Raw genomic sequence first — 12,460 nt, forward strand, 5'->3', positions numbered from 1 at the left:
TTGTTGTCCACGCTCTCTTTTTTTACATTGGACGAATATCTAATATGGGACTGTGTTTCGTGGTTGACCCTAAACGGGATCTTTTATCTGTTGCTTCTCATCTTGACGGTGCAATGCTGGTAAAAGATAATACATACAATACAAGTTAATGGGAATGCTACAGTTGTTGAACTAATTAAAAAACATATTAGAGAGAGTTTACTAATTAATCTACAGAGCGAATTCCAGAATACATTTTTCTATTGTTTATCTTTTATCTCTTCTTTCAACGTTGGCTTACTTGGATATACTTATATGAACTTTTTCATTTATTTATTAGTTTTGGTTCAGCTCAATTAATCTTGTAGGGACGGAAGCAAACATTTATAGCAAGCAATTATCAACATGCATGGTAAAGAGTAAGAGTTGATCAATTCCGCGAAACGGTGAAGAGCTTGTCTCCAAATCTAAAAAGGATATTTTATGAACCGCTAATTTGGCTCCAACAGCATGAGCGAAACCCCACTTGACATTATCCGTGTCTGCGAATGTGACGGTGGGTTATCCGTTCTTGCTCCTATTTTTACCTATCTGATATTGAATACCTAATATTTCCCGAAGATATAAATATTATACATTCATTCTTAGAGATGATTTCTTTTTGGAAAAAAGAAGTTTCCATTTCATAAAAATATTTACAACCAAGATTCCAAAATTTCAAAGTAAAAAGAGACCGAAAAGTATTAAATGATTAGATTATTAAAGTCGTAGGCAGTATTAACTAAAATTATTGAAAAATATTAGTTTCAATAAAGGAACTTAAGCAGTGCCTTAAAAAATTGAACCAGAGTTGGTTACTCTGGTTTCTTTTGGCTTTTGAAGTTGTCAGAACAATAATGTTTGATTATTAAATAAAATCCAGTGAAAATACGCACGTTTTTACATAGACGAAGAACATTATTTGATTCCTCGACTGAATTAACACTTTCTGTGTTTGTCTTGTTTTTGTCTCGCTACTGTGAGCTTATCACTCATCCAAAGGTCAAGAGAATATTGCTTCAGGATCGATCACCATTAGCAAAGTTGGTGTTATGGTTCTTGAGATTACCAGCATCACAAATTACAATTCAAAGAAGTCGGAATGCCGAAAACTGGAAGATTCGGGAATAAAGGTTTTGTGTTCATCTATTGTGAAGTTTCCCTGTGCCCGTTTTTCCATTCATACATAGTTACAAATTCAAGATATTTCTTGATATATACAACTAATCCATTCATATGAGTTCACTTTATATGATGATGATCTCATATACGTCATAGATTGCGATAAATTTACGTGAAATACAAAATATGGCCTTCTATAATTTTGTTAATAATAGTTGCATTTGATTTAAACTTCCCAAAATTATTTACTTAATTACTTATAACCGTGTCATTTTTTCCCAATTTCTAGGGTTGATTTAAGAAGGGTTTTCGGGTAAATTTCTAGAGTATGGTAATATGCTATTATTAACTTTATTCGCGCAGCTATCGGAATGGTATGTATTTGGAAGCCAAAATTTTGTATAAGGGTACAGACTACTTCTCTAAACTGAAGCGAAATCATCTGAGCACATCAATGTGGTCAAACGGGGCAAAGTTTGACGACACTTTCGAAGGAAGAAGCGGATTATTACCAAGATTTCCAAAAAAAACACCCGTCTTGAGTGCGACTATTAGAAGTTTAAAAAATGTTAGATATCGCCTTCTGTTTGTAGTTAAGTCTAAAATTAATAGACCATTAGCTTAATCTCAACTACAATGTTATTTTATTATTAAGCTAATTAGCTTTGTACTGATGAAGGGAGTAAGTTGCTCCCGAAATATATATATACATAATAAAATAACATAATAGTAGTTGGGATTAAGCTAATGGTCTATTAATATTAGAAGTTTATTTGTGTGTTCCCTGTCGTTGCAAAGACTATAGATTAGAACTAACTTCCATTAAAGTCCAAACCAAACCGACATAGTTAGATTCTCCGCCGACACTATTTCTTTTCGTTATTGCTGACGATCAGCATGCTGATCTGTATGAAACAAGTGAAGGACTTTAGTCAACTATGACCATGACCTTGAATATGGCGATGACATCTGCTTGCTCTCTCACCGAATCATGAACTTTTGGCCAAATCGCTGTAGATTTGAAAAGAGATGCAAGCAGAGTTGGACTGAGGATTAACACCAACAAAATCAAGGACATGTCATCGGATTTCTCCTATCTGCATTACTGCTCAAAATATCGAAGGCATCGATTAATTTGTCTATCTTGGTAACGTTGTTTCTGCCGCCGGTGACAAAGAGCTTGATGTCATCCGACGCATTTTTGTGAAGGCAAGTCAGGGGTAACTAGATCGATTTTAATAATTTTTCTATCCAAATGATCGCAACACTCATCATTATGGTTCGGACTAGAATTTCGAAGATTGGTTGACATTAAGTCCCTTTTTCGATATTAAAAGAATAAAAGCGAATTTGAAAATTTATTTTTTAAAGCTGCCAAAATTATACTTTTCAATTCCGCTAGTTCGGACCATAAGTACATGTATTCTAAACAAAACTTTCAAGTGCAACCCTGTGTATAACAACAAAAATAACAACGGATATATTTTTTATTTTGATTTAATTCTTTTTTAAGGTTTTGTGTAAAACAAAACCTTATTAAAATCGATTCACTGTCTGTCTGTCACACGCGCTTTTCTCCAAAACGGCTAAACCGATCCGAACGAAATTTGGCAGACAGATGGGGACTATAAAATCCCACGCATGCAGCGTGCGCCATCAATTTAGGTGGAGTTTAAAGGGGGGGTTCCTCATATATCCATAGGGGGGATTTAAAATGTTTTTCACCGGATATAGTAGTGTAGGGTATCAAATGAAAGGTCTTGTTAGTCTGAGTATAATTACGCGGTATTTATAGCGATTAATTATTTGAAATAACAAAAACTTGTTTTTCTTATTCGCTAGTGACTCTATTTCTTCCCAGCCCTTTTTAAGGTTTGTGCAAAACACTTATGTGAAACTTAAGCCCCGAAAGAGGCTCAAGAATAATTGACATTCAATTGAAATATTAAAATTCCATTCTTGAAGAATCTACTTTTACCCAGCCATTTTTTAATTCTGTTGTAGGTTAAGTTCTTCGCATTTGTTAATAATATTAAACTCCGAGTGCGAAGAGATTGACTATTATCAATTTCCATAAAATATCAAATATTTAAATTGTTTTCTAAAAAAATGAGGGCATTGGGATTTTTACCTATATACACACGGAACTGTCATGTATTTATCGCTCCTCACATAACGAAACACAGAACCTTTTATACCGGAAGCGTCAATCTTCCGGTTTTCCGACACTTCAAATCAATATGTTATTTCATTCCTAAAATCTCAATTTTAAAAACACTCCACTAATTGTGCTCTGAGTGTGAAAAGTGCTCTTAACAGGGCAGATCCGAATTCACTGTTAAACAAACTGCAAATGTTTGTACATTATCTTCGATAAAAAAAATATATATCTATATATTTTTTTGATATGATAGTTGTAATGTAAAATAAATCTGTAAATTGATGAAATAATAAACTTTTCTTTTATTTTTTCAGCAAAATGGCGTCACACCGTGTATATTATTTTCTACAAATTTTCGTAAGTATTTCTGTACTATTTACATAAAATTTCCTCTACTGATTATCAAAAAGCAAGTCCACTTTCCTAATTCTAAATATTCTTTGGAAATGATACTTTTTCGAATTTCCATTATATTATGCGTGCAAACTACAAATAAAATAAAATTAAATTTGAGATAATCATCGGATCAATTCCGGTTTCAATATTCTTGATTCTTTTTATTAGAATTAAGTATAGAATGTATTTGTTGGTCAATTTTTAAATGTAAATCAGTGAAAAATATCGCGATTTTATGGAAATAATTTTATTAATTTATATAACATACAATATTCTGGGAACCGTTTGTTTCCCTCTCAGGGCGAGATCTTGAGAAAAATTTTATCCAAAACCGGGAAGAGCTTATAGTTATTCACATTTACATTTTCCCTAATTTGTTGTTTTCTGATATTGATTAGCTGCTTCCTGCTATTATTCTTTTGATATATTGTTGTGGTCAAAAATAGGCGCACCTATTAACAAAATCTGAATTTTTGATCATAATAGCATTAACATTTAATTTTGTTTTTAAGTAAATAAAAATATATATAATATAGTACAAAATAAAAACAACTAGAAACAAACAAAATATAGCGGGAAACCTTACAGCTAATTAGAAAAGTATAAAGGAAAAATGAAAATTGTGAATGCAATCTAGTGATTTATACTTATTATTGATTTGATAAATATTTATGGTTAATAATTATTCACAATTATGGATTCAACTTTTCTTAGTTAATTTTTACTTTGGTTTTATTTGATACCAAACAGATTGCCATGAATACCTTAGCCTTGGTTCTAAAACGGTTTCTGGGGAAAAGAATCAAATTGTGATTCCTATATTTTATCGATACATTCTGGGGTCGCAAGAGCTATAAAAAGGAAATTATACCTCATATTTTATATATAAACCTATCAATCAATAAACCCAGAAATTTATAAAATGCCTATGATTTTTAATTCAACAACGTTAAGGTAAATTCACGTCATTCTAGTAACATTTATCGGTCAATCAGTTATTTACGATTTCGAAATTGATTTTGAATGTTCATCAATACAAACCACTTGTATAGTACAAGGATTCAAAAGACGAATTCTACATATGTTTTTCATTTTAATAGATCTAACTGTGAAACCAGCAATAAATGTTGCCAAGAATTTATTCGACCTAAACTATCAAAATGAAATTATACGTTTACGATCGTTCACGTTTCTCCATTATTATTACGGCTTAATCAATATCAAGGATATAAACTTTATGTTTCAACCGATCAAAGATATCTGGTTTATTGCCAGAAAAACACTTTACTAGTTCTTATTGTGATTCACAAGAACATTGATCAGGTTAACTTAGAAATGAAGAGATAAGTTCCTACTCCAGAAATGCTAGTGACATCAAGCTTCATGTTTTTTTTTTAATTGTTGCTGGATTAATTTATAGCTGATTTATTTATTTTTTTAGGGATATCACGCTTTTATGCTTCTCAAATACTTCATGAGTCTTGATGAAAGTTTTTTTTTAATAACCATGAAAAAATGAGTTGATGTAAAGCTTATGTACATACATATAATATAATAATCCATTTTGATACTTTTGCCACGCCTGGGTAAATTTTGGTAGATGGTTTTGACCTAAAATTATTTAACTAATAAATGCAATAATTGAAGATATGAAGCTATTGGCAACTTCCGCATTGACTTATAGAACTAATTAGATCAAATTTTAAGTGACGGTGAATGCGTTGGTTTATTCCCAGCTTCTTAAAAGTTCACTTAAAGGGGCATACATATATTCATAGGAGCCAGTGAGAGAATCCTCCATATACACTGGATCCTGGAATGATTTCCTTAGAGTATGGTTTCTGATTTAAAAAGTAACCTCTAATTATTGACCGATTAGAAAGTGGGTTATTTATTATTATTTCTTAAAGCTTTCAGGATTTGATCTCATAGATTCTTAGTTTCTTTAGCTAATGGGAACCTATCATTTCTGAAAACTTGCTGGAAAGGAACTCGAATATAGTATGTGAAAATTCTGAAAAACATTCAGTAATCAACTAAAACAAGAAAGCAGTAACTATCAGCCGATATTATCGTTTACGGGACACGAAGGTTCTCAGCAATTTTGATGAGTCTCCTAACTTCCTCGAATACAGTCGGTACAGTCGAAAATTCCTATCATGTTTCATTGTTCGCGGTTCACAACAATGATTTGCGGTAATCCTGTAGGAATGCATGTTGATAGAAGAGAAGAGGTGGCTTGGATAAGAATAAACCCCCCATCATGTTGTAGCCTGGCCGAAGAGGCTCTTATCAAGATTTGGTTTAGAATCCCCTTTTTTATTTTGATACTAATTTTCGTTTCATTAATTCGATTAATGTGTTTCAAGGAAAAACGGGGTGCACCAACACGCCGCCAGGAGGGCCAGAGTATGTAACGCTGGTAATGACCAATATTTTTCTTAACTTTTACTCAAAAGCCAAGCGGGGGCTGTAACGGCTATGACCAATATTTTTCTTAACTTTTACTCAAAAGCCAAGCGGGGGCTGTAACGGCTAATTCGCCTTGCTATTGAGTGTGTAGGCTATGGGCAGCCAAACTATATGATATTCGAACTTGATTGCTTCCACCACAAATTAATTTTGTGGAGATGCTATCTATGCCATGCAATCACTACTATTGTCGAATAAATGAAGAGAGAGACAAAGGGGGAAATCTGATTTCCGACAGAATGGGCATATTAGCGCGATGGGTTGAGTACTTTGATGAGCTACTGAACAACCAGAACATCGGCGAGTTGGAGGTCCCGCCAACTGAAGACGACGGACAAATACTGCCACCATCAAGTTTAGGAGAAACAGTCTGTGCAATTCATCGGCTAAAAAATCATAAGTCGCCAGGAGCCGATGGAATTACAGCCGAATTGGTTAAATATGGAGACGACCAGTTACACCAAGTGGTTCATCAACTTGTGCTCAAGGTATGGGACTGCGAATCAACGCCTGGCGATTGGTAACGAGGCATTATCTGTTCCATACATAAAAAGGGAGATATCACACAGTGCAGCAATTATAGAGGTATCATGTTGCTGAATACCATCTATAAGCTATTCTCCACTATCTTGCTAGGCCGGATAGCCCCATACGCCCAGAACATCATTGGCCCATACCAAAGAGGCTTCACTCCAGGCAAATCAGTGACAGATCAGATTTTCTCTGTGCGCCAAGTGATGGAAAAACTGTTGGAATATGGACAACCGTTGCACCATCTATTCATCGACTTTAAAGCCGCCTATGATAGCATAGCCAGGGTAAAACTGTACACGGCCATGAGAGAATTCGGTATCCCGACGAAATTAATAAGACTGACTAGACTGACCCTGACCAATATGCGAGGCCAGATAAAAGCAGCAGGATCACTCTCAAGACCATTCGACATCAACAACGGTCTACGACAAGGGGATGCCCTATCATGCGTCCTCTTTAACCTGGCCCTCGAGAAAGTGATCCGTGATGCTGAGGTAAACGCAAGAGGTACGATCCTCTTCAAGTCCACCCAACTACTGGCCTATGCTGACGATATCGATATCATGGGAAGAACCACCCAAGTCGTACAAACTGCCTTCATCCAGATCGAACAGGCGGCAATTAGCGCGAGATCTTGGGCTGCACATCAATGAAGGCAAGACAAAATATATGGTGGCAACGTCAGCTCCGAAGACGAATCAACCAACAACATCAAACCGCACTGGTCAAACACAAACACGAACAAGAATAAGGATAGGGGAATACAACTTTGAGACCGTTGACAATTTCTCCAATCTAGGGTCGAAAATAACAACCGATAACAGCTAGGATGATGAAATCCGCGCACTGTTGTTGTCAGTCAACAGAGCCTATTTCGGCTTACAAAGACTTTTCCGCTCGAAACGTCTCACCAGAGGGTCAAACCTCTTACTGTACAAGACTATGATTTTGCCAGTCCTCATGTATTCCTCGGAAACTTGGGTTCTTAGCAAGAAAAATTGCGAACTCTTGGCCGCGTTCGAGAGAAGAATCCTCCGAAGAATTTTTGGCCCCCTACATGAGGATGGACGATTTCGTAACCTACACAATGACGAAATCTATGAGCAATGACCGTCCGGTTGTAGATAAAATCCGGCTCGATAGGTTACGGTGGGCGGGTCACTTAATCCGTATGGATGAGGATGATCCCACCCGGAAAGTCTATAAGGGCAATATCTATAGTAGAAAAAGAAGACGAGGCAGACCCTGCCTAAGATGGAGCGATGGCGTAGGTCAGGACGCCAGACAGCTTTTAGGGATATCGAATTGATGGACCTCGGCGCAAAACCGGGATGTCTGGAGTTCCTTAATAAGGCAGGCCTAGACAGGATACCGGTTGTTGCGCCGGTGACGATGATGGTGATGATGATATGTTTAGGATTTTTCGACTATTAGTTTTACAATAAACGGTAACCTATTTTGTTTGGAAAGATTTAAAAACACTTTCGAAAGAACACAATGCTTCTCACTTTGATTCAATTTACAGAATCGTTTCCACGAGGGCTTCAGAATTATTTATTACTATTTTCTGTCTATCACTGCTGTTCCATATCTTTGTGCAGGTTGGAATCTTGGCTAGTGAGTTATCATCAGCGCTAATGGTACGACCATACTAGCGAGTGTGTTGTAACACAGCTCCACAATGGATGCAATGCCATATCGATCACAGCCAGTTATCCATCTATTCCAGTGCAGTATGCTCGTCTTTGATAGCTGCCCAGTGCTTCGATCCATAAAGGACAACAAGGTAAACGACGTGCGATAGAATCAGGATTTGTAGCGTTCGTTAATACATTGCTTGCAAGGGCACTAACTGGACCCGCCATCTATCGAGGTCGTGCAGTTCATCACTGGTCAAGAGCGTTACTTTGAAAAGTAGTTAAGCCACTAAGTTTCCTGCAGATCATTATCACGGACGGTGATCCTACCGATCTTGCAAGGGTGGATCATCAGAAGCTCTGTTTTCTTTACATTTAGCGTTTCCATATTGAAGCAGTTGGATTGCTTTACCAATCAGATAGTGTTAAATAATCCACTGATCTAGAGTTCTAGATTCCAGCTGTTTACCTTACAGAGCTCAAATGTAATGTCTTGAGGTCCTGATACTTTCTGTGGTTACATTCCCTGAATTGTAACTTCTGTTTCGCTGTTAAGTGGAATCGCTACAAATGTGGACTGCTTGGCTTTAACACAGCAGAAAACGTGAGTGTCGGCAAAATCTGCAATTCGCAAAAATCTGTGCTGAAACCTTTGCCAATCAGCTGCTATCGGCGGTTGCACCGACATAACCACTGGAATTACCCGCAGGGATTATACAGTAGTCGCAAGTACGTTACAGGTTTTCATGTAGGATAGTTACCACAAGGCATCCTTTGCAACATCGAATAGATCTGTTTGTAGACAGTGAAGACGCGTCACCTGAAAGGATATTCATCTTTATCAGCTGATCATCAAATCGTTCAACTTTTCAAAGGTGCGAATGCCGACACTATATTAACTGCAAGGCTACCTAAGTAGAGTAGTTTACAACATATTATGCCCCGTTCATGGTTTATATCGCCAGTTTTAGTTCTCATCAAGTTTCTTGCTGAGTTCACACACCAAAACATCTCCTCAGACGGGCTCCGTCGAGGTCCTGTGACCTAGCTGTAAGCACATCAATATAAGCGTGAAGACACGGTTTTGTGTGGCTCATGATTTGGACTAGTTTGTTTACGGTGTTCTTGCGTCCAAGCCAAGCTACCTGAGGAGCGCTGGCAGCTGGAGTTGTGTTGCGTATAATGCTCGGACTCTTTTTATTGCTAAGAAGATTGAACTCGACCGGCGGAGGGCGCGGATGGCGCGGATGGCGAGAGGTTCCCTGAACTAACAACTCCCTTCATCCCCTCCTCTCTCGTTGGTGAAAGGAATTCCTCGACTTGAAGGCTGCTCAAGCCTGGACAGCGGAAGGGCAAGCCCGAAGTAATGTGTCAAACGGTTCCAGGCTAGTCCTCTGATGACAGGGAGGTGTTTAGTTGGTAGTCCGAAGGCCCGCTTTTGCGGAAGTCCCCCAATCTGCCCACCTACCCTACTCACAAAAAAAGCCAAGCGCCTGCCCTGTCTTGTCAAGTAAGTAAGTACTAATATGCTCGTTGTGTTGAATATATTCTATGTATTTTACTAGTTGGTTCACCTTGAAGCCTTTCACCAGGAGAGCAAGGTCACAGCGAGTATGGTAAAGTAACCCAATCTATTCGTTATTTTTTTGTTTTTCTGTGGTCTTGGCGATTTTATTTTATTGGTGCCAATGATCAAACCCTCCTCTTTTACCTGCGCTGAAGACTAGCATATTACATAAATTACCTGACAAAACTAACAATTCAATTGTAGTTGATTTGTCTAAATACACGGCCTTCCGAAGATGTGCAAACACTTTTACTAATATGAAAGAATGGGACACACGTAGAGTTTATACTCAACGATGTGTCAGGTAGCATTATTGTTCGACTTGCGGGAGATTTGAATCAAGTAATAGGGCAATTTTCCCCAAGCCATTCATTCTGATCCAACAGGACATCGTCGTCTCCACTACCGGGAGCACCGTTTATCATGTTTTGAAAAATAACAAGCACTTAGAGCATTGAGGGTAACCGTTCAACAATACTGTAGTAAATTTTGAATCTGAGACGCCGCTACTTCGATCACAAAGAACGCCAGTTGTGGAATGTTTTTTATTGCGCTGACGCGTAAAGAAACTTCATAACGCAGTTGACCATTAGCTGACAGCATTGATTCGAGATATTTAAGTCGCTCAGTCCTCGGCAGGTCGCTCCTACTGACAGTGATAGTGACTATTTCGTTGGAATCGATGTTCAAACTTCTGTGTTATTCAGAATGTCGTGCTGCATGAGGGGGTCATTCCATATTTGAACAAGTTACTCGACATCAGGTTTGCTATGAAGTGTTAGGAAAACATCATATGCAACGAACAGTGTGTAGGACACTGGACGTTGAATGTCCTGTGCCATAACAAAAACGAAGAGGAGTGGCGAGAGGGCAGTGTTGATATACCTGCCAGACTTCAAACTTCAGATCGTGTTGAGCAATTTGACCGGGCGCACGAATTCTTCTGGTACTAGAAACGGCTTGAAGTCTGTGCTACGCTTGCAGAGTATATTTATAGGTTTTGTCTATTATCCAACTGTCTAGAGCGTTTGTTTAGTTACCTACTAAATTTATATGAGTTCAACTGAAAATAAAAGAACGAGAAAAAATATCTTAGAAGTAATGGCTGAATTAATATTTAAAAGCTAATCTGCATATTTATCTATGAATAGATGAGGGAAAGTAACTTTCCTTGTAAATATAATATAACACAAAGATAATTTATCTGACCAGATTTTACTGTAGCTCATACATATAGGTTTATCATTCCTTCTTGCGCCTAACGCACATTTTTCATTTCGAAACTGATTGCAAACGAGAAAATCTTTTATGTCGGCCAATAGATAAAAGTACTATGTTTAATCTGACTAAGGCATTAAAACTTTATTCATTGAAATATGTGACCATCTTGCTAGATTCGTTTACTGAGCACTAATTTACATACGTTTTCTAGCATGCCCTTAGGATGTTTTATCGTAAAGGCATCATGTCTACGAATAAATTTCTAAACTTCATCAGAATCTTACTAACAAGTAACCTACCTTTGAAAATTAATGACAGGTGTCGATTAACGGGACACGAAAGATATATTTTATTACATTTTATAGTACTAACCTACATTAGCGGAGCGACACGCATTATTGGCGACATTTAAATATCCAAACTATTCCTCTGGTAGCCTCGTCAAGCTAGAAAATCTGGTTTATCTCTCTATACAACGACACACTTAATATTTAACCTTTTGATGTAAAATTTCAATAGACATCCGTTGATTCTAAGCTTCTTAGGTGCCTTAATGCAATTGTAAAATAGCGAAAAGCTTCGAGAAATTCGGGTAGCAAATAATTTACCCTTTGTTGAATTGATAATAGGACCCTGTCGTCATTGAGATATTCCTTCACAAACAATCTTACTGATCCGGAATTGACTTTGTACTTGAAAGTAGAACAGGTTTTCAATAGATCATTTTATTCGATCTCAAAAAATGGATAGCATCTCTCCAAGTAGCATAAAATGATATAATAAATATAGCAAGCATGTACTCTAATAAGCGAAAATAATCCCACTTAGAATAACAAGGAAGTATGCATGCTCGAGTTATAATTAAATATCAGCCATACTGGGATAACTGGTTCATTGCATTTCTTTGTACGAGCAAGTACGGTATTTTAATTCAAATTGAAAATCAAGATATATTATGGTTGAAGAAATTTTGCGCGACCTGTGCAGTAAATATTTAAATATAATAGTATAGCTGCCATGTGACAAGTTATATAATTGCTTTAGAAGCAATTACTATTTACAGGCATTATGCAGTTACGCTGGTAGGTAAAGCAGCAAGTTCAATGTCGTGCCGCTATTGCTATTGTTAAGATTTACTAAACGAATGCAAACATGCATGCTTCGACAAGGCTTTAGTTGGCTATCTATTTTTATTATTAAAATGGCGGTAGTAAGAAACTAAGCATTTGAAATCTGTCACCTCGATCATTAATCTGAATGTAATCTATGTCATGGCTGGGAACTGCTGGTTACCAAATATTGACTATGTAAATAACATTCCAGTTAAGGTAC

General features: G+C 36.9%; 1 protein-coding gene across 3 annotated transcripts in view; it reads left to right on the forward strand.

Moving 5' to 3' along the window:
- Positions 1 to 12,460, forward strand: part of LOC119650908 — a 194,678-nt gene that overhangs the window by 70,340 nt on the left and 111,878 nt on the right. For all 3 annotated transcript variants that reach the window (XM_038054132.1, XM_038054145.1, XM_038054139.1), the window contains exon 3: positions 3,616 to 3,658. In XM_038054132.1, coding sequence (XP_037910060.1) covers positions 3,620 to 3,658 — 39 coding nt within the window. In that variant the 5' untranslated portion in view covers positions 3,616 to 3,619. The remainder of the gene's footprint in view (positions 1 to 3,615; positions 3,659 to 12,460) is intronic.

This window comes from Hermetia illucens, chromosome 1 (genome assembly GCF_905115235.1).
Source record: "Hermetia illucens chromosome 1, iHerIll2.2.curated.20191125, whole genome shotgun sequence".
In the NCBI taxonomy this organism is placed as follows: domain Eukaryota; kingdom Metazoa; phylum Arthropoda; class Insecta; order Diptera; family Stratiomyidae; genus Hermetia; species Hermetia illucens.